The 21,106-nt window shown below is 40.1% G+C and overlaps 1 protein-coding gene across 1 annotated transcript in view; it reads left to right on the forward strand.

The window, feature by feature from the left end:
- Window positions 1-21,106, forward strand: part of LOC104599561 (actin-related protein 4) — an 88,449-nt gene that overhangs the window by 50,936 nt on the left and 16,407 nt on the right. The window contains exons 11-17 of the mRNA XM_010262160.3: window positions 8,579-8,632; window positions 8,720-8,780; window positions 10,964-11,015; window positions 11,665-11,731; window positions 12,843-12,905; window positions 13,010-13,072; window positions 14,555-14,617. Coding sequence (XP_010260462.1) covers window positions 8,579-8,632; window positions 8,720-8,780; window positions 10,964-11,015; window positions 11,665-11,731; window positions 12,843-12,905; window positions 13,010-13,072; window positions 14,555-14,617 — 423 coding nt within the window. The remainder of the gene's footprint in view (window positions 1-8,578; window positions 8,633-8,719; window positions 8,781-10,963; window positions 11,016-11,664; window positions 11,732-12,842; window positions 12,906-13,009; window positions 13,073-14,554; window positions 14,618-21,106) is intronic.

Below are 21,106 nucleotides of genomic sequence, written 5' to 3' on the forward strand. Positions count from 1 at the left end.
TTTTCATGTCGGTGAGCCTCGACATCGACATATGTCAGGCGACATTAGCGACATTTTGCGACATTTGAAACCATGGTCAATACTTGACAATCTCCTATCCTATCAAAGTCAACTTGCTTCATATGTTTATTATTCTTTTAAAACCAAACCAATTTGTAATGATTAAACATATATCCTTTTAGGTCTTGGTAGATAACTTGACCTGCTTTATTTAGTTCTCCAAAATACTGCATATGTGGTTATCTTCTAGAACTTACACCTCTTGCTTCAAAAGTAATTGTTACCCAAAACTGCACAAGTGGTTGGATTGAAGGCTGCTTGACAACATATCATTATTCTATGTTGGTTAATGGAGTAGTTAGAAATTTCTTTCTAGCTCTAGAGGACTGAGACAAGGTGATCCCCTCTCTCCCTTCCTCTTTACCTTCCTCTTTCTAGCTACTAGCGGACAGCCTGAATTTGATTAGAGGTTGGAGGGTTGGAGGAGAGGGTGTTATTGTTACAGACCTACAGTTTGCAGATGACACTATCCTGTTATTGTTACACACCTAAAGGTCAAGTTGTCTTGGTAGACAACTTGACCTGCTTTATTTAGTTCTCCAAAATACTGCATATGTGGTTATCTTCTAGAACTTACACCTCTTGCTTCAAAAGTAATTGTTACCCAAAACTGCACAAGTGGTTGGATTGAAGGCTGCTTGACAATGGGTCATTATTCTGTGTTGTTTAATGGAGTGGTTAGAGATTTCTTTCTAGCTACTAGAGGACTGTGACAAGGTGATCCCCTCTCTCCCTTCCTCTTTACCTTCCTCTTTCTAGCTGTAAAGAAACTGGGCTGAATGGGTCTTAGTATCTTCTCTTGTAATATCTTTTCTTTTATTGTTGGCTAATGGGCCTCTCTTAATGGGCCTGCTATTTCTTTTTGTTTAATCTCTTTATGTTACTGCCTAGCTGGCCGCCCACTTAAGGGCATACTTGTCATTACTCTAACTTTAATTCTTTATAAAGAGGAGAAAGGGAAGATAATTCGATTCTTCTTCTTCTTCCTTCTCTTTTTGCCATCTTCTTCTCTTGTGCTGCTGCTCTTACTTCTCTTCTTCCTTCTTCTTCTAATCTTCAAATTTACACCTAATATTTGAGGACTGATTTACATCTTGGTATCAGAGCAGGTCTAATTCTTCCTTTTTTTCTTTCTTCTTCTTTTCCCATACACCCTTAGATTAAGAGAGTGTATGGAGAGATAGATTCTCTATAGTTCAGAGGATCTCTGGCCTAGTTGGTAGAGGGTTTGGAGAGTTTAAATCTGGCTGGATATTGCCAAGAAGCGGTGTTGTTCTGTTACTGCCCAAAACCCTATCCGATTAGAGATTTTTGAAGGTACAGGTAATGGTGAAGCTTTGGGTGTGGCGCTCTGTGCTTGGGAGGTGCCTTGTGATTCTTAAAGGAGGGCGGTTCAGGTTTGGAAGAGATTGGGAAGTTCTGGTAGGAGCGGCTGCATCTTCTCTCTCCCTCCCCAACAGCTGGACGTAGTAAAACCCTAGTTTTCAAGCATTTGGGTTCTGGTTTGAGTTCAAGTAAGTTTATATAGACAAAATTTCTGGTTCTTTGATTTTTGTTTGATTAATGGAGCCATACGGAAGTGAGTTCAAGCAAGTGCCGGCTTCAGGCCTTGGCTCGGTAGATTCCGTTTTGACTGGTGTAACCACAATCAAGCTAGATGGGACAAATTATCTTGCTTGGGCACAATCTATAAGAATTTATGTCTGTAGTAGAGGAAAACTCCGGTATCTCACAGGTAGTAAAGTGAAACCCGAAGAGACAGACCCTGAATTTGAGAAATGGATGCAAGAGAACTATACTGTCATAGGATGGTTGGTCAATTCTATGTAACCTCATATAAGTCAGCGTCATCTCTGGATGTCTTCGGCTAAGGAGATATGGGATAGTGTTACTGAGACCTATTCACAGAAGTTGAATGTAGCCAGAGTCTATAAGTTGAAAAGTGATGTGAAGAACCTAAGACAGGGGGAGAAGAGTGTAGCAATCTACTACTCTATACTGAAATCCCTATTGGCAAGAAATTGATGTTATGGAGACAGTTGTATGGGAGAGTAAGAATGATGCTGAAATTTATAGGAAGTTGGTGGAGAGATAGGGTGTTTGAATTTCTCACTGGACTCAACCCTAAGTTTGACATCATTAGGCAAAATATCCTGGCCAGAGATGAGGTTACTCTTTCCCAATCATATGCTATGATAAGCAGTGAGGAGAGTAGGCGACAGGTTCAGTTGTAGGGTCCATCTACAGAACACTTTGCACATGCTGGAATAAAGCCAAAGGGTCCTACTGAGAAAAAGGAGCAGATATGTGAATATTGCAAGAAACTGAGGCATACAAAGGACACTTGCTGGAAGCTTCATCCTGAGCTTCTTCCTGATAGGTTTAAGAATAACAACTCTAAGAAGGGCAGTCAAGTAGGAAAGCAGAAGGCAGCTAATGTTGCTACAGTACCTGAAGGAGGAAATAAGGAGAGTGAAGAGAAATCAACCATTGAGCAGTTGGCAGCAATGAAGGCGGATTTTGAAAAGTATGGGAGGCTACTAAATCACTTGGAAGCTACGATTTCTTCATCTCACTCTTTCAACAACAACACATCATCTTCATCAGCATTTTCTCACTCAGGTATTCGTGCTTCTGCAAATCATGCTTCAGTTTCAGGTAATCATAAAATCCCTTGGATTATTGATTCCGGTGCATCAGACCATATGACCAGCCTGTCTTATCTCTTATGCTCATACCACCTTCTCTCCGGCAAAGATAAAATATCCCTTGCTGATTGGTCTCTTGCTCCCATCTCTGGTAAAGGAGATATAAAGACCTCTGACACCCTTTATTTATCCTTTGTCCTTCATGTCCCTAAACTTAATACAAACCTTTTATCTGTTAACAGCTTAACTAAATCCATGAATTGCAGCATAACCTTTTTTCCCACTCATTGTGTTTTTCAGGGACTTGCAATCTCAGAGGATGATTGGGAGTGGCCATGAGGCGAACAGAATATACTTGCTGGACACACCGGATCGAGCTTTAGGACCACCTCATGGAGTTGCCTTAGAGTCAGTTTTGTCAGAGTCTGTTAACAAAGTCTTGTTATGTCACTTTCGGTTTGGTCATTTGTCATTTTCTGCATTGAGTCATTTGTTTCCAGATATGTTTAAGGGAGTGTCTTTATCGAGTCTTCATTATGAGTCGTGTGAACTGGCAAAGCATTGTAGACATTCTTATTCAGTAAGCAATAAAAGATCTCTTTCTCCTTTTCATATTGTTCACTTTGACGTGTGGGGGCCATATCATTTGCCAACTATGGGGGGTTACAGTTACTTTATCCTTTTTATTGATGACTACCCTCGTTACACTTTGATTTATCTCATGAAATCCAGGGATGAAGTACCAGCTATTGGGCAAAAATTTCATGAACTCATCCTCACCTAGTTTAACACTCGTATCAAAATATTCCGTTCTGATAATGCTAAGGAGTATTTTGAGAGAACCCTCTCCACCTATCTTGAAACTTTTGGGGTTATTCATCAAAGTTCTTGTTCCTACACTCCACAACAAAACGGGGTGGCGGAAAGGAAGAATAGACATGTGGTTGAAGTTGCCAGATCCCTCTTGCTTGCATCCCATGTTCCTATAAAATTTTGGGGAGATGCTGTTCTTACTGCTACCTTTTTGATCAACCATATGCCCTCCCGGGTCCTTGACTTCATAACCCCCTTTAGCCTTCTCTTCTCGGATGAGGATATTTTTTCTCTTCCTCTCCGTGTTTTTGGGTGCACTTGCTATGTGCATATTCACAGTCATCAAAGGCACAAGTTTGAACCTAAGGCTCATAAATGTGTTTTTCTGGGATATGTTTCTTCACGGAAGGGATATTGCTGTTTTGATCCAATTCGTGGCACCCGTTTTGCATCTCGGGATGTCACCTTTGCTGAGTTGACTCCTTCCTTTAGCATTTCTCCTGAGGAGGAGAAATCTGAAGAGCCTTTTGCTATGTCTCCAACTATTCCCCTTCCCATTCCTCTTGAGTCCTATCATGAGGTGTCTTCTTCTCCCACTGGACCTACCTCCGATATTCCTATTCCTCCTCCTCCACCACATTCTCCTATAATTCCTCCTCCTCTTGTTCTCAAAAGGTGGTAACAAAGGCAGAGATTCAGACATGGGCAGGTTGTTTCCACTCCTACAGAAGAGCCTCTTGCTCCTTCCATCATTACTAAGGTAATAGGTCAGCCTTCTTTTGACCCATCTACAGCTTTCCCAGACCTTAACCTTCCTATTGCTCTTCGCAAGGGCAAACGGAAGTGTACAACCCATTGTATCTCCAAACACCTGTCTTACAGCCTTCTCTCTCCTTCCTACTACTCTTTTCTTGCATCTGTTTCTTCCCATGTGATACCCAGGTTCGTACAGGAAGCCTTATCTCAACCTGAATGGAGGGATGCTGTGATGGCTGAACTTAAGGGAAGGAACTAGTGGGTTGTAAATGGGTGTTTACCATTAAATATCACTCTGATGGCTCTATTGAGAGGTTTAAGGCTAGGTTGGTTGCTAAGGGCTACACTCAAATGTATGACATTGACATTCTTGAGACATTTGCTCCTGTCGCTAAGATGACCTCAGTCAAGGTTTTGTTATCTCTAGCCGCTACTTTTGACTGGCCCCTACACCAGTTTGATGTTAAAAATGTTTTCTTGAATGGAGACCTGCATGAAGAGGTCTATCTGTCTTTGCCTCTAGGGGTGTATGAGAAGGAAATGCAAGGCAAGGTGTGTAAATTGTAGAAATCTATTTGTGGTCTCAAACAGTTTCCTCGGGCTTGGTTTGAGAGGTTTAGGGCTGCTCTTGTCTCCTTTGGCTACACACAAACTCAATCTGATCATACCCTGTTCTTGAAGAGAAATGGCTCTCTGGTGACTTTCTTGATAGTTTATGTTGATGATATTGTGGTTACGGGTAATGACACTCAAGAGGTCAGTAAACTAAAAAGGTTTCTCAACTCTGAATTTGAAATCAAGGATTTGGAAGATCTTCGGTATTTTTTGGGCAGTGAAGTTGCTAGATCTAAGGATGGTATCTTCATTTCTCAGCGTAAATATGTCCTTGACCTCCACCTGAGGCTGGTAAACTTGGAGCTAAACCAATCTCCACTCCTATTGATCCTAATCATAAGCTTTCTGCTACAGATGATGAGCTTTTGTCTGATAAGGGGGTGTTTCAGAGACTGCTTGGGAAGTTGTTATATCTTTGCATGACTCGGCCAGATATTTCCTATGCAGTAAGTGTTATTAGTCAATTTATGCATTCTCCTAGAGATACTCATTTAGCTGCTGCAGAAAGGGTTCTGTGTTACTTGAAAGGTACTCTGTTTGCTAAACATGGACACATGAAGCTGGAAGCTTTCACTGATGCTGATTGGGCATGATGTATTGATGATAGGAGATCCACCTCAGGTCTTTGTGCTTTGGTCGCTGGGAACATTGTGTCATGGATGAGTAAGAAACAGTCTGTAGTTGCTAGATCCTCAGCTGAAGCAGAAAACAGGGCAATGGCACATAGTGTGTCAGAATTACTGTGGCTACGATCCCTTCTAGAAGAATTGGGGGTTGACTACAAGAAGCCAATGATGCTCTATTGTGACAACCAAGCAGCTATCAACATTGCACATAATCCTGTTCAACATGACAGAACTAAGCACATTGAGGTTGATAGACATTTTATAAGGGAAAGAGTTTCCTCAGGAGAAGTTTGTTTGCCATTCATCACACCAGATGAGCAATTGGCTGATATTTTGACCAAGGAGTTCCAAGAGGGAAAATGACACACTATATAAGCAAGCTAGGCATGATTGACATCTATGCTCAGCTTGAGGGGGAGTGTAAAGAGACTGAGCCGAATGGGTTCTAGTATCTTCTCTTGTAATATCTTTTCTTTTATTGTTGGCTAATGGGCCTGTTATTTCTTTTTGTTTAATCTCTTTATGTTACTACCTAGCTGGCCGCCCATTTAAGGGCATACTTGTCATTACTCTAACTTTAATTCTTAATAAAATAGGATTAGAGGAGAAAGGGAAGATAATTCGATTCTTCTTCTTCTTCCTTCTCTTTTCGCCATCTTCTTCTCTTGTGCTGCTGCTCTTACTTCTCTTCTTCATTTTTCTTCTAATCTTCAAATTTACACCTAATATTTGAGGACTGATTTACATCTCTAGCTACTAGCGGACAGGCTGAATTTGATTAGAGGTTGGAGGGTTGGAAGAGAGGTTGTTATTGTTATTCACCTACAGTTTGCAGATGACACTATCCTCTTTGTGAGACTAGGGACCCTTGGGTAGCAAGGAATTTGAAAGGAGTGGTAAAGCTATGTAGTGGGGCTGAATTTAGAGGAGGAATTGGGTGAGGTAGCTGAGGCGTTAGGTTGTTTGACATCTAATTGGCCATTGAGATACCTGGGTTTACCATTGGGAGCCAATCCTAGGGAGGGAAGTTTTTGGAATCTCATGGTGGAAAGGTGTGCTAAGGAACTGGTGGCCTCGAAGAGAAAGTATGTGTCCCTTGGGGGTCTAATTACTCTAATTCAATCCACCCTAGCGAATCTCCCAATTTACCCTGGAGAGGGAAGGAAGGATCATTTGATTAGATGAGAGGTAGTATGCAAGAAAAAGGAGTAAGGGGGTCTAGGATTGGGTAATCTAGGGAAGAAAAACTCAGCTCTTTTAGGCAAATGGCTTTGGAGAGGCAACGATTTTGGCGCAAAGTTGTAGGGAGTATTCATGAAGCAGAAGGCAATGGTTGGGATGCTGGCATTTCTCGGAGGGCTAACTCTCCTTGGAAGACAATCTATGGTGTTCTTCCACAATTCTTAAACTTAATCCGGTATGATGTATGCACTGGGATAGGGTTATTTTTTGGGAGGATTTATGGATTGGAAGTTCAATCCTAAAGGACCTTTTTCCGCCCTTGTATTCCTTCTCTTGCTTTAAAAATGAACTAGTTCAAAGATTTGTCTCCTTCTCCTTGACTTCAGGTTTCAGTTGGGATTTGGGATTCAGGAAAGACTTGAGATTCTGAGCTTGACCAGACAACACGATTACTTTGCTTGCTTGATCCTATCTGTTTGGACCCTTCTAAACCGGATGCTCGTATTTGACCCCTTAATCCTTCGTGTACCTTCTCTTGTGCCTCCTTTTTCTCTTCCTTATGTTCTGTCCCTAGCTCTTAGCCATTCCCTTGTAAAGAGATCTAGTCTAAACCTGTTCCCCCCAAAATGGGAGCTCTTTGTTTGGAGGCCTCACTTGAGAAACTAAACACCTTGGACAACCTACAAAGAAGAAGACCTTGTCTCAGTATCTCCCCCAATTGGTGTCTCCTCTGCAAAGCAAATGGAGAAAGTTGTTACCATTTACTAATATCTTGTCTTTTTGTTGTAGGTCTCTGGGAAAAGCTTTTTAGTCTCTTTGGGTGCAGGTGGACAATGCCAATGCAGATTAGCAATCTATTTGAACTTACAACCTTCAGGTGGCCTAAGAAAAAGAGGTAGAGCCTTATGGAGTGTGCTAGGGCTGCACTAGTTTGGACTGTTTGGGAGGATAGAAATGGCAGAGTCTTTGATGAGAAGGAGAGGAATGGGATCATTATATGGGAATGCTTAATTAGTAGAGCCATTAATTGTGTAAAGACCTTGGAACTAGTTTCTCCATTCTCCTTTGATGATTTGTGGAGAAATTGGGAAGTGGTTGCCATAAGCTCTAGTACAAGACCTAAACCGCCAGCAAAATGGAAACCTCCACAAGAGGGGATCATTAAGCTCAACTTTGACGGCAGCAGTTTAGGCAATCTGGGTCTTTCTGTTTTTGGGGAAGTGTTTAGAAATACAGAGGGTCTAATCATCACTTTATATTCTGGCCCTATAGGAGTAGGGGATTCAGTCAATGCAGAAATACAAGCAGTGTTACAAGGAGCTGAATTTGCCAAAGAACTGAATTGTGAACAGCTGTTAGTCGAAGGTGATACCAAATTTGTGATCAGTGGTTAAAAGAACCATAAACAGCAGCCTGGTCCTATAAAGGGGCTTTACGAAGATTCAAATGGCTAACTACAAACATGTTAGTCCAATTCCAATGGGAAAGATCAGCAAATAGGTTAGCAGATTCACTAGCTAAACAAGGGGTGCATAGGAATTAGATGTTTTGGGCTAAACTGTAATTCTTTGCTTTAATCTGAGGCTGCGTCTTGTGCCTCATTTTGGGAACTTTCTCTGTGTATCTTTTATGCTATTAATCTATAAATAAAGTCATTCATTGTTCATCAAAAAAGTTCAATTCCTCCTGTTACCCCTGTTACCTTGTTGAAGAATGAATTTACTGAGGAAATACCTTTGAAATCCTCGACCCATATTCTATATATGCAAGCATGCATGTACACCATCTACTATTTTTATTGTTCACATTGTTCTTTTCATACCTTCATATGTTGTTCTATTATATTTTTAATTTTTTACTCTGTTTTGAATTTTACAGATAGTAGATCTAGATTTTCCAAATACAACAGAAAGTTACAAGCTGTACTCCCAGGTATGTCACAATTTGAACATGATATTCATTTTTCGTGAGATCTGAAGTTAACTGGTCCTGTTGCTGAACAATCTTCTATTTTGTCAGAGGGTCATTGTAAGTGATATCAAAGAATGCGTGTGCAGAGCCCCTGATGCTCTATACGATGGTCCGTCTTTCTCTCTCTCGATTCCCTTCCATACCTAGAATATATACCTGGTGGCCAACTGCCTCAATATTTTGTGCTGTTTTCTTCTTTTTCTCTGTTCTTCCCTTTGTTATCGTGAGCATCTACTTTGTTCATTATCAAATGCACTACCTAGTTTGCATGTTTTGCTATTGCTTAGTAATATTTATTTTGTTAGAGATGAAGAGAGAATATTCTTATGTTTTATTGTAATATTTTATTGTGATATCAAAGAATGTGTGTGCAGGGCCCCTGATGCTCCATATTATGTTGTTGTTTGCTCCAACACCTTGTCTAGATCCTCTCCATTTTTATAGGTTCTTGGCAAATGTTGTTTATTTTGTTCATGTAGTTAATTCTTTTTCTTGTTTTGGCCTCCATAAGCTTTATTTCTGTTGGGAGGAAGGTTAAAGGATATAAAATTAGTTATACTAGAGGTGAGAAATTTTTAAAAAGAGGAATTGATAATGAAGGGTAAAGCATGGAGGGGTAATAATGGAATTTCACACTGGTTATTTTAAATGGAAGATGAGTCAATTTACAGGTCCAAGGGAGTTTAGAAATGTGAAGGGGAAGAGGAAATGAGAATAGATTATTATGAAATTTGTTTGGGGTTCAGAGAAGGGTGTTTTTGAAGGTTGGTTCCTGCAGTTTGCTCCCTCAACAATCTAAGTATGATGTTGGTGATGGTGGTCACCAACTGAGAAGTGGTGCAACTGAGAAGTAGGATTCAGAGGGTTGTTCCTCAAGAGCTTTGGATGTTCAGGGCTCAAAGTTGGTACAACACATCATAGTTGGGTTGACTGAGGTAAGCAGAATTGTTGGTGTGGTTAGTTCAGCAGATAGTAGGAATGATCTTCAAGATGCTGGTATAAATGCTGAAAATGATGAGTTTGAAGTCAAAGGTGCTGATATTCCCAGATTATAGAGGAAGAGGTTGGTTTAGATATAGAATCTGAAGGGTCTTTGACAGTGGTGTCTGTTGATAAAATTGTTAAGGATTTGGGGAGACAGTGGGTGGAGCTCCAACATAAAGAAGATTATGACTTGCTGGTTACAAAGAAACCAAAAGGGGCAAATAATTTTCATCTTGTACATGTAACACATGTCTTTTCACATCTTAAGGAAGGAATCATTGGCACAAGGCCTAACAATAAAATCAATAGGATTTATATCAGGAAGAGGGCGGAGGTTAAAGTAAGAAGTCAAAAGGAATGCGGTAAACGGGATTTATTAGATCAGCTGACTTTGCTGGAGAGCAAGGATGAAGCAGAGAAATGGCAGGACCATCAGGGGGAGGAAGTGGAGACTGGTTTGGATGATACAGAGGAACATGTGAAGAAGATTCAGAAGCTGCTTTCAATCAGGTAAGAATGGTTGAGAAAATTTTGGAGGTGAAGAGAGTTGTAGATGTGGAAGTTCAAGTTAATTGGGATTGTTCTGTTTGGGTGGGGAGTTTACAAGGAAAGCCTTTATGGAATCATAGGCTAGAACGAATGTTGGAAATGGTTCACATGGAATTGGGTATGTGTGGAGGCTGAAGAGGAGTTTTAAGAGGCACGAGTGATTCAAAGTTCCATGTTGGAGTTTTAAGAGCCATGAGTGGTTCAAAGTTCCATGTTTTTTTTTTTTTTGGGATTTTCTAGAGTAGTCTTGATTGAAGTGGTTTAAGTAGACATGCTTGAAGGTGGGTGGGGGAGGCTGGTCAAGTGCTGCAGCAGAAAATCAGGTTCTGGTGGTTATGTGATGCAGAGTCACATGGCTGGTTGTTTTTGCGTGTTATCTTTCTCTTTTCTTATAACCTTGTACCTTTTTCTCTTTTTTTTATAATTTTTTTCTTATACTATAAAAAAAGTTTTATTTCTGTTAGCTGTAGTTTATTTCTTTCCAGCTAAGGTGAGGGTACAATGAAAAGGAGAAGCTAGGAAATGGAGTTCTAGGTCACAAGGTTGTTGGAGTCCTTTTCTAACTGAAGGAATTAATTTATGAACTTGTCATTTGTTCTGATAAAATTCGTATTGATGCTTTTCTAGACTGTACCCTTTTAAAATATATATTGTTTTAAAATTTCGTTTGGAGTTCTATTGATCTCTTGTATAAAATTTCTCTGTGGTACATGTTGGATATTCATGTATAAAATTTCTCTATGGTTTTGCCTATCACAGAGACTGCATATGCCAATGTTCCAATGACATCATATGAGCTTCCTGATGGACAGTAAGTTCCTTCTGATTTTATGTATTGCATCAATTTTTATGAGGTACCTAATACAGTATGTGATTTGTTTTTTTACCAAGGTTTACTATCTATATACTAATATATTCTTGAATGGGGTGGATTCAAGCCGAGCCGAGCCAAATGTCTAGCTATTTGAGCTAGGCTCTCCAAAAAACTCTAAGGCTTGAACTTGATTGTGAGCCAAACTTCCTATAAAAATAAAAAAATTATTTTTTTTGTTTTACATATAAAAATTAAGAATTATGAAAACTAGTTATTATTTATACATATAAAAAATAAAAATATTATATATATATATATATACTCTTTTTATGTTTTATTTATATATTTGTATAAATATATTTTGTTTATAATATATATAATATATATTATTTTTTATATGTAAATGAACTTTATTGGGCTCGGGCTCAACTCGAAGCTCGGCGACTCAAGCTTTTAATGAGCCGAGCTCGAATAGCTTGTGAAAAGCTTGATTTGTGTCCACTCCTAATTGCTTATATATGTATGCATGTATGTATGCATGCATGCATTTAATTATGTCACCGACTCACTGTGGCCACACTTTTTTTAAATTAATGTATCTGTTTTTATTTTGTCTATAACCTTTTCTTTGAATGATTTAATACAGGACACTAGAAATTGGAGCTGATAGATTCAAGATTCCTGATGTTCTATTTAATCCCTCCTTAATTCAGGTGGGTGGCTCCCAAGATTAAACACTCCAGATTTTGTATATACTCTTTTTCATAAATTTCTTCTTAAAAAAAGGTATATACTCTTTTTCATACCAACCCTAGGCACACACTTACAGCCACGCTTACTGAATGGGTTGTTTAGATTTTTCTTGTACATGATTATGCACCAGCTCTTAGGTTCCCCAGCTAATTTTACCAGAGTTCAATGATAGATAATAAGACCCCCAAACATGGCTCACAATTTTCATTGTACTGTGCTCTTCAAAGAGCTACTCTTCTTAACACCTCACAAGGTGCTGAGTTGGGATCCGTATTCTGAAGTGTTTCTGGAGGATCCTGCAACAGGATAATCAGGAGCTGAGAGGTTCCCCCTTTCTCTCCCTGACTCCTTGGTCTTAAGAATGCTTGTTTTAAGAACCAGGAACTGAAGGATCCTTCTCTGATCCTTTCTTTCCAACCTGAGAGTGGACTGCTAACGTGTTCTACTTATTGGATAGGGTTCTATGATTGGTCAATGCAGCACTATCATTTTGATATTAGTCCCAGATCTGCCTTGCATGGACACATGATGATCTCTTGAAATTCCATGTCTTACTGATTTTTTGGTGGGAGTTGATCTGCATGTACTTCTTGATTTTTAGTAGTGAGTAGTAGTGACTAAGATATGTTTTCCTGTTTAATGGATGAGTGACATTTTTAATAATGTGAAGACCTTGAGTAAAGTATATTGGTTGTTTCTCTTTAGGCAGACAGATGCAGACATAATTTTTCTAGCTATCCTAATAAAATATCCAAATGCTTAATTGGGAAATTTTCTTCTTTCTTAGCTTAGGGGGTCTTTGCCAATATGTATGCTGTTGTTTTCTAAAACAAAAACAACAGCTACATCATTGAAATCATATGGTTTTTGCTGATATTACGGTTCTTTTTGTTTTGAAAAACAAAATCATACACATAGGGAACACACCCTTGGTTGGTATAAGTTTATCTTTTTGCTATTTTCAAATTTTTATTTTAATAACACGGCCACATATTTTGATGTTTTATTATTATTTTCAATCCATTGAAATTCCAACTAATTGAATTTTCTATTTATTATCTGAATGAGTAGATAATTCCTGGTATGGAGAGTTTTTCTGAGTCTAATCCTACCATTCGCGGGCTTCCACAAATGGTATATCCTTCGTTGTATTATTATGCATGATCATGATCTTGTCTGGATTTGAATAGTTATTTCTGTTTAACTGTTTAACTAACTTTCTATGAATCTATTTTCAGGTTATTGAAAGTATAAATAAGTGTGATGTGGACATCCGAAGAGAACTATTCAGTAGTATACTGGTAAGTTGATTTAACTTTCTGTTTTTACTAAATATTTACATGGAAACATGGAAGTATTAGGTGAAGCTTCATATGGTTTAGCAACTTCTGTGTTTCATCAAAGGTGAAATACTGCATCTCTCTTCTTTTAGACCTGAGATTTGCCACAAACTTCCATATTCCCTTTCTTGTGGTGGAAGGTGATTCTTGGAACATTTTTGGCTACAGAAGTTTTGATGAAGCTTTTGTGACTTACCTGTTAAGTTATCAATTAAGAGTCGTCCTTATCCACTGAACATCTGTTGGCATTGTATGGTTAGGGACAAACATGTTTGAGCGGATAAAGCTTGCAAATGTGTCGGTGTGGCAACATACTTTTTTAGGCCGTTTTCTAGGAACTATAAAAGTAATGATATGCTCTAATGCATTTAGGCTGTTTTCTTCTAGTCAAATATTTTCTTGTTAGACCACTTTGACAAATTTAAATTGTAGTATCATGAGTAATATATTTTCACTAGGCAATTTAAGACTCCTGTATATAATATATATGATTTTTTTTTTGAGTAAGGTAAAATATCATGTTACTCAAAAAGAAACCCTTGTACAACTGGGGGCTGTACATTTGGTATGTACAAAGCCAAGAATACATTAGAAAACCAATCCTTGACTTCTAACAAAAAGATTTTCAAACAAGAAAATGGAATTAGTTCTTCCTTCAAAAAGTTAATGATTTTCCAACCATGAATTTGTTTATAGTCTGCTTCTAAAACACTCCTTGCATTTCAGTGTCCTTGTTTTTGTACATTTTCTTGTATAATTTCTAATGATCTACTTTTTTGTGTTGTTTTGTGTCATGGATTTCCCCATATACGTAATTGGTAGTTGATTTCTTATGTGCTTATCAACCTAGATACTTCTTGATTACCTTGGCACTAGAATTTTGGAAGCAAAGTTATTTCTAGCTATAATTACCTGGGGTTATTCTTGATGAATGTGATTTATTCAATATAGGATAGAGTATAGAATATAAGATGTTCCAATTGCTAAGTTGAGAGAAGTCGACAACTCTGTACCAGAAAATATCCAATGCTTATATGGTATCCTACCCCCTTCATAAGGACCCGAATAAACCTCATTCCTATATGCCCCTTATCTAGCCAAGGATCTGCTAGAGAGTTTACTGATCTTTGGACCTACCTTAACGAGGTGTTCTACCTTAGTGACAAAGATTTAGCCTCTCTAATGGCACAGACTTGCATCCAAGGACTGTAGTTTCCCCTTTATCATCCATCCTATTACTACCTTTTTTTGAACTGCAAAAATAACTAAGAAATGCAGCCTATACAAAGATCCTTCATCAATCAGCATGGAGTATGACAAAAGATGAGCGTCGAGTATTTTTCCATAATATATATTACCCAAATAGTGTATTCTTCAGTTAATTACAGTTCATAGCATCTTTCTTGGTCTTATATATTTCATACCACTTTCTCCTATAAACAGCTTGCTGGTGGGACAGCATCAATGCAGCAGTTGAAAGAGCGTCTAGAGAAGGATTTATTAGAGGTAAGAGCTTTAGGTAGATATATAAGTTGTCTCACCAACTGTTAAGGTTGATCTTATCTATTGTCTTGTTAGTTAGGATGTATAAGCATGTATTTCTTTCAAATATTTGATGGGCCTCTTCTTTCTTGGTCACTGATCTTTAAAATATCTCTCAAATTGTTAATTACTGGTTGAACATTTTTTACTGTTAACATCGGAAACTTTATTGATTATGACAAAAGAATGTTATATCCAATGAAGTTGGCCCTCATTGTTAGGCTAACCATCACTATGTAATCCCACTCTTTACTTTTACATGCAGCTTTAATTGATTACCTTCCAAAATAGTTATTCTCCTGTTCACCCCTTGCTTTTCAAGTGAATAACCCATGCCATTTGCTGCTCAAGGAACCCACAGAACAAAAGAAAAAGCTATTTGCTGACCAAGGGACCTAAAAAACCAAAAAAAAAAAAGCTAGTTGTTTGATTTCACTCAATGTTTGCCATTGTTGCCATGTTACTTGGCGATTATTCTTTAGCCAACCCACAACTACTTCAGAATCTCCTTCCACCCCAATGTTTTTCTTGTTCAGCCTTTTATCCAACTAGCCCTTTTAAGACATGTATCTCAGCTCTTGTAGAGTCACCAAGACCAATTGGACCCTTTTAAGACATGTATCTCCGCTACAACAGTCCCATGACTGTTGCTAAATACATGTCCAGTGCCTGAATAGTGTTGATTACCCAAGCTGCATCCATTAAACAGTGTGCAAAGATGCCAATGTTCTAACCCAATGCACCATATTCATAGAAATATTTTCTATGATTGCCTCCTTGCATAGCTAGCTTCTTTTTATTAAATATTTGCACATTCTTCACAATTTACCAAAGAATTACTGGTTCTGCTTAAAGTAGGGCATAAACTTGTAACTTTTTGACAACTAAGTTACTAAAATGCAACCCAATGTTTTAAAATGTGGAGGCATGACGTGAGGCATTCCATTACTTGGAGGTGAGGCGTAGTTCAGAATGTAAGAGACGTAAGCTTCCATGAGAGGAGGATGAGAAAGGAGGAGGGGGAGAAGGAAGAAGAGGGAGGAGGATCTAATCTCTCTTTTTTTCTTTCCCTTCTCTTACCTTCCCTTTTTTTTCTTTCTTTTCTCTTTTTTTCTTGTCTTCCTTTCTTTTTCTCTCTCTTCCCTTTCTTTTCTTTTTCCGTTCTTTTATCTGTTTTTTTTATGCCTTTTTGTATAAGGTGTGCCTGAGGCACGTGAGGCGTATGCCTCTAGCATGCCTCAGAGGTACTGATACCTCTGGCATACACCTGAGGGTATTTTAGGGGCGCCTCCAGGTGTACGCCTCACACACCTTTTAAAAAACTGATGCAGATTACTTGTTTAATCTCCATTTCAGTTTGTACAAATTAGTTTATTTTATCCGTGATTTCATTTCATTTCTTATTAGCAGCACAATGCCATACAAAAGGATTACCCACCCTCCCAAAATAACAACACGAAAACAAAAGGTTATTAAATAAGCTGTTTTGCACAAATAAAGATCACAAGATGTGCAAATATGCAGGAAGAAACAGGTGATTTGCTGTTATTACCTATTTGCAAAGAACAGAGATTTGGAATGTCCTTGCATCTATTAACTAGTTTATCAACAGTTGAACATTTCCCTGAGATTGCTGCCCAGATGGAGAATGTAATGCTAGAACTCACAGGAGCTTTGCACACAAGCTTGTAGGACTTGACTACCAGCTATTTAGCTTCTTGAAGAAAGATTGAATGGTGAAAATTTTGGTGGGTTTCCATTTCCATTCTCTGGGTGGAGGGTTCAGGTTCACTTTCTTGATCTTGGTTCTCGCGATAAGTATTCCATTGATTCAAACTTCCAAGCATTGGGGTTTATTGAAGAATGGTCTCCAACTAATATTCTTGCCTCTAATAATAAAATTTTGTAATAATCAAGTTTGGAATAATCTTTTTTTTGTTGCCATTGCACACAAATCAGGAAATACCTCCATTAAGGGCTCCCTGCAATATTGCACGTTACCTACTTTGCTATATTGCACATCTCCTCTTTAGACATCAAGGAGAACAAAGACTATGAAAGCAGGTGAGGAAAAATATAAAGTTTGTGTAGTGATGTGGCTTGTGGAGATTGGCCACCATGGCAGGACCTAAATATATCAAGAGAAACAACAGTGGGCAGATCAGCCCAGATGAGATGGATTACAAGAGAGCATAGTTCAGTGGTGGATGACTGGATGGTTGCTAGATCTGGGTGGGGACTAAAATTTTTCATATAGGGCGCTCTTTATCCAACCTTTTTTTGGCTATGGGATGAGCTGTATGTGACAATGCAGGTCTGTGTCTGAGAGTATTCAGTCCACTCCCAAGAATCCAGATGGACAGGACCAACATTGGTAATGTCCCTTTTTGAATGGGATGTATGTTCATATTTTCTGCATTATTTTCAACCCCTTTTTTCCATATATTATATTACACACCAGTTATCTTCTTCTCTTACTCTTTCAGGAAAAAAAAAACAGATAAGAAAGGCAGCCGCCTTCTCTTTCTTATTTCTTAGATGTAGTAATACTTATCTGAACTTCCGAAGGATGCCCAACTTTTGATTGAAGTGCCAATGCTGTTTCCCAATCAATGAGGTTTTTCACCATTCTCTAGTGTCTCATGCCTGATAACCTAGAAGTTTTCAGAGAGTGCACTTCTAAACTAAATGAAAATTTTAAATCTTTTTTCCACCTTCTCCAAATAAAGTCCATATGTGTATCATCTACACAGGCACAGATGCCACACAACACAATTGAGAAAAAGGATGCCATTTTACAGTTTTCTAATGGTGCCCACCACACTAGTCAGGATGGAGAAAGGATAATAAATAAATGTCAAGGTTAGCCATAGCCTGAGCTTTCTGACTTTAATTACTTGGATTTCTAAGAGGCCAGCCTTTTCTCAGACCTTTTCTAGAATAGGGTCTGGAATCAAGTTTTGACGAACACCTTAGACTGGCTAACCACAGGCCTTTCACTTTTTTAGGTTGTTTCTCCTATGTTTTTGTTATTATTATTATTATTATTATTATTGTTGTTGTTGTTGTTGTTGTTGTTGTTGTTGTTGTTGTTGTTATTGTTATTGTTATTGTGTGGCCAATGAATGCTAGGATTAATGAATGTGTGGCCAATACCAAAACTAGGTTAGCTCCTGCTACCTATCCCTTTAGTCTCATCCTTTTTTTCATTAGAATGCATTTTACACCTAAATGAAGACAAATCTGTAATTTTAACCTTCATTATAAAAGATAATATACACCCCCTTGGTGGATTAAGACAATTGGGTTGAAATTGATTCTTCCTTATGTTTATTTTTAACATCTCTTTCATTTTCCTAATCAATATAAGTTGTGCCGGAGCATATGAGCTGGCCTTGGAAAGCTTTTGTTCGTCTTTGTTTTTTTTTGCACAGACCCTTGGTAAAAGACTTGAGATGGCTGTTTTAGTTTTTCAGAGTGATCAAACAATGATTGATATCACTCAAATTGGTGTGGAGAAAATATCATATGCAATAATCAATTGATGTAATAACTTCTCTTGGAAGTGAAGCATGGTATGGGGATAAATACTGGTCACAATAGTCTGAACAAACAATAACTAAAGTATGGCTGAATGAGACTAATTATCTGGAATGGTCTCCTGTAGCTGAACTGTATATTGGATGAAATGTAAAGTTGGGCTGCATTAAGGGTAAGGAAAAACAGCCCAAGTTTGAAGATGCATCCTATCTCCATTGGGAACAAGAAAATCTTATGGTTGTATCGTGGCCTGTTAGCTCATTGGAGCCTTACATTAGCAGGAATTAACACTTCCTCTACAACATGAGATTTGTGAATGGGTGATAGAGACTGTTATGGGCCTGGGAATAGGATCTCGTCACGGGTCGGTCCACGGGGAAAACCTCATGTTTTCCCTTGTTCCTCCCCTTTCTTGCAGAACCTATCTTGGCTTCCTAAGGGTGATTTGTCCAAGAGATCACCTAACTCTCCTTTTACTCCCTTTCTTGACTGAAATTCGATGCCTTCATTCAATAATAGTGGCTCCTTAAATAGGAGATTACAAGAGTCCTGCTCTTAGGGAGACTCATTGCTGAATAGGGAGACCTCCAGCTCTATCTTGATAAGATAAGACTGATAAGATAAGATAAGTCTCTCGTAATCCTAATCTAATAAGATAAGATAATCTAATCTACTAACTTAATAAGATAAGAATAACAAGATAGTCTAATCTAATATGCTGAATGGATAAGACTGTTGCTGCCGAATTGGATAGGATGAGAACACCGGATCATTACTGCTGCTGCTCCCAATACGCGTCCACATCATTACTCCCCTCTTGGACTACGAGCTTGTCCTCAAGCTCGAATTAAGGATGGGTGTCGGGAAACACCGTCAAAGGAATCCCGGATAGGTGGAATGTTATGGGCCCGAGCGTAGGATCGCGTCACGGGTCGTTCCACGGCAGGAACCCCTGATCTTCCCTTGCCCTTGGCCTTGCGCACAGACCCTATTTTGCCTATCTAGTGGGTGGTTTGTCCAAGAGACCACCCGAACTCTCCCTTGGGGTGATTTGTCCAAGAGACCACCCAAACTCTCCTCACTCTTTTCTTGGCTGGAAAACTGAATAATGTTTTATTTCAATTCGTAGCTCCTTAAATAGGAGATTACAGAAGGAAATTCCTAATTAAACTCAAACTCCAATTTGAACTCAAACTCCTAATTACCTACTCCTAATGGTAACTCACTCTTACTTAAGATAAGGATAAGATTAGATAAAGATAAGGGATAAGGTAAGCTGGTGGCGAGTTGGCATATTCAGATAAGGATGGGCCCACCCCTATTAGCTGTCGCGTGGGCCCCGCCCTGCTGCTGCTACCGGGTGCATGCGCGCGGCTCATGGTGCCCTGCCGCGCGTGTGGGCGCGCAGTGCTGCTGCAGCGCAGTGCGTGCGCGCGGCTCATGGTATCGCTGCCTTGCGGCGCCGGCGTGTGCGCGGTGCGTGCTGCCGTGCAGTGCGCGCTGCTGCCTGGCGGTGCGTGTCGCGCGCCATGGTGCCGCTGCCGTGTGGTGTCGGGCGTGTGCGTGCAGCGCCCTGTCGGGCGGTATGTGCCGCGTGCTGCCAGCCTGCTATGCGGCGCTGCCGGGCGGTGCGTGCCGCTAGGCGGCCCGCTGTGTGTGCTGCTGCCTACGGCTGTGCTGCCGTGCGTTGCCGGGTGGTGTGTTCATAACATGGAATGACTTTGCCCTCCTGGATCGGGTTCCAATGAAGAGGGTTCATCCTCATCTTCCTCTTGTTTCACCAGGAGGCAGAAAAGTCTCTTGCACTTGTGCCTTGCTGAGTAGAGTTCATCGCAATTAAAACATTGTCCCTTCGCCCTGCGTTCCGCCATCTCAGCCCTGGACAAGTGCTTAATAGGGGGTGCAACGACACTGCTCCCCATACTGGATGCTGATCTGGAATTGTTGCTCGTCTGTGGCTTCCGTTCTTGGCTGGCTGCTAAATATGGAGCCATTCCGAGTGGTTCCGGGGATGCCCATGCTGATGGAGGCCGCCCCATACTGAAGGTTCCGCGGCTGAGTTGTAGTTTGCGTTCGAAGGCGCGGGCTATATTCATGGTTGTAACCAGGTTGGGGGGATTCTACATTTCCACGTCCACCCGCAGGGGTTCTGCTAACCCAGCGGTGAACATGTCTACCTGCTGGTCCGGTTGCACTGAAGATGCCCTCGCATGGAGGGTCTGGAAGTGGCGCTGGTATTCTGCCACCGTGCCGGTTTGTTTAAGGTTAATCAGATCGCCTAAGGGGTTACTTGTTAGTGGGGGCCCAAATCTAAGAAGGCAGTAGGACTTGAACTGGGTCCAACTGAGCCTAGGTTCTTCCTGTTCTAATCGATAGAACCAGAGTTGCGCTTCCTCTGTTAAGTGAAAGGCGGCTAGGCTTACCTTATCCCGGTCGTCTGTCCGTTGATTTTGAAAAAACTGCTCGCACCGGTACAGCCAGCCCAAGGGATCTCCGTTGCCGTTGTACGACGGGAATTCTAACCTGTTGTACTTGGGGATGACTGCGGCTCCCTTGTTGTCGAACTGCTGTTCGCCGGAAGACTCCGGCAGATCTGGTTGGTGGTCGCTAGTGGTTGTCACCCCTTCTGTGTTCCTCTCTTTGCTAGAAAGGAATAACTCCATCAGACGCCGTAGCTCCCTGACTTCGTCCTTGATTTCCTGTACTTCCGAGCTGGTCTCCATGGGCCGATGCTCGAGTTCGTGGACCCTGGACGGCAGCTGCTCCAGATCACCCATGACGCTTTGCTCTGATACCAAATTGTTATGGGCCCGAGAATAGGATCTCGTCATGGGTCGGTCCACGGGGAGAACCTCTAGCTTCCCCTTACCCCTCCCTTTGCGTGCAGAACCTATTGTGGCGACCTAAGGGGTG

This window comes from Nelumbo nucifera, chromosome 1 (genome assembly GCF_055504915.1).
Source record: "Nelumbo nucifera cultivar China Antique chromosome 1, China Antique-T2T, whole genome shotgun sequence".
NCBI lineage: Eukaryota > Viridiplantae > Streptophyta > Magnoliopsida > Proteales > Nelumbonaceae > Nelumbo > Nelumbo nucifera.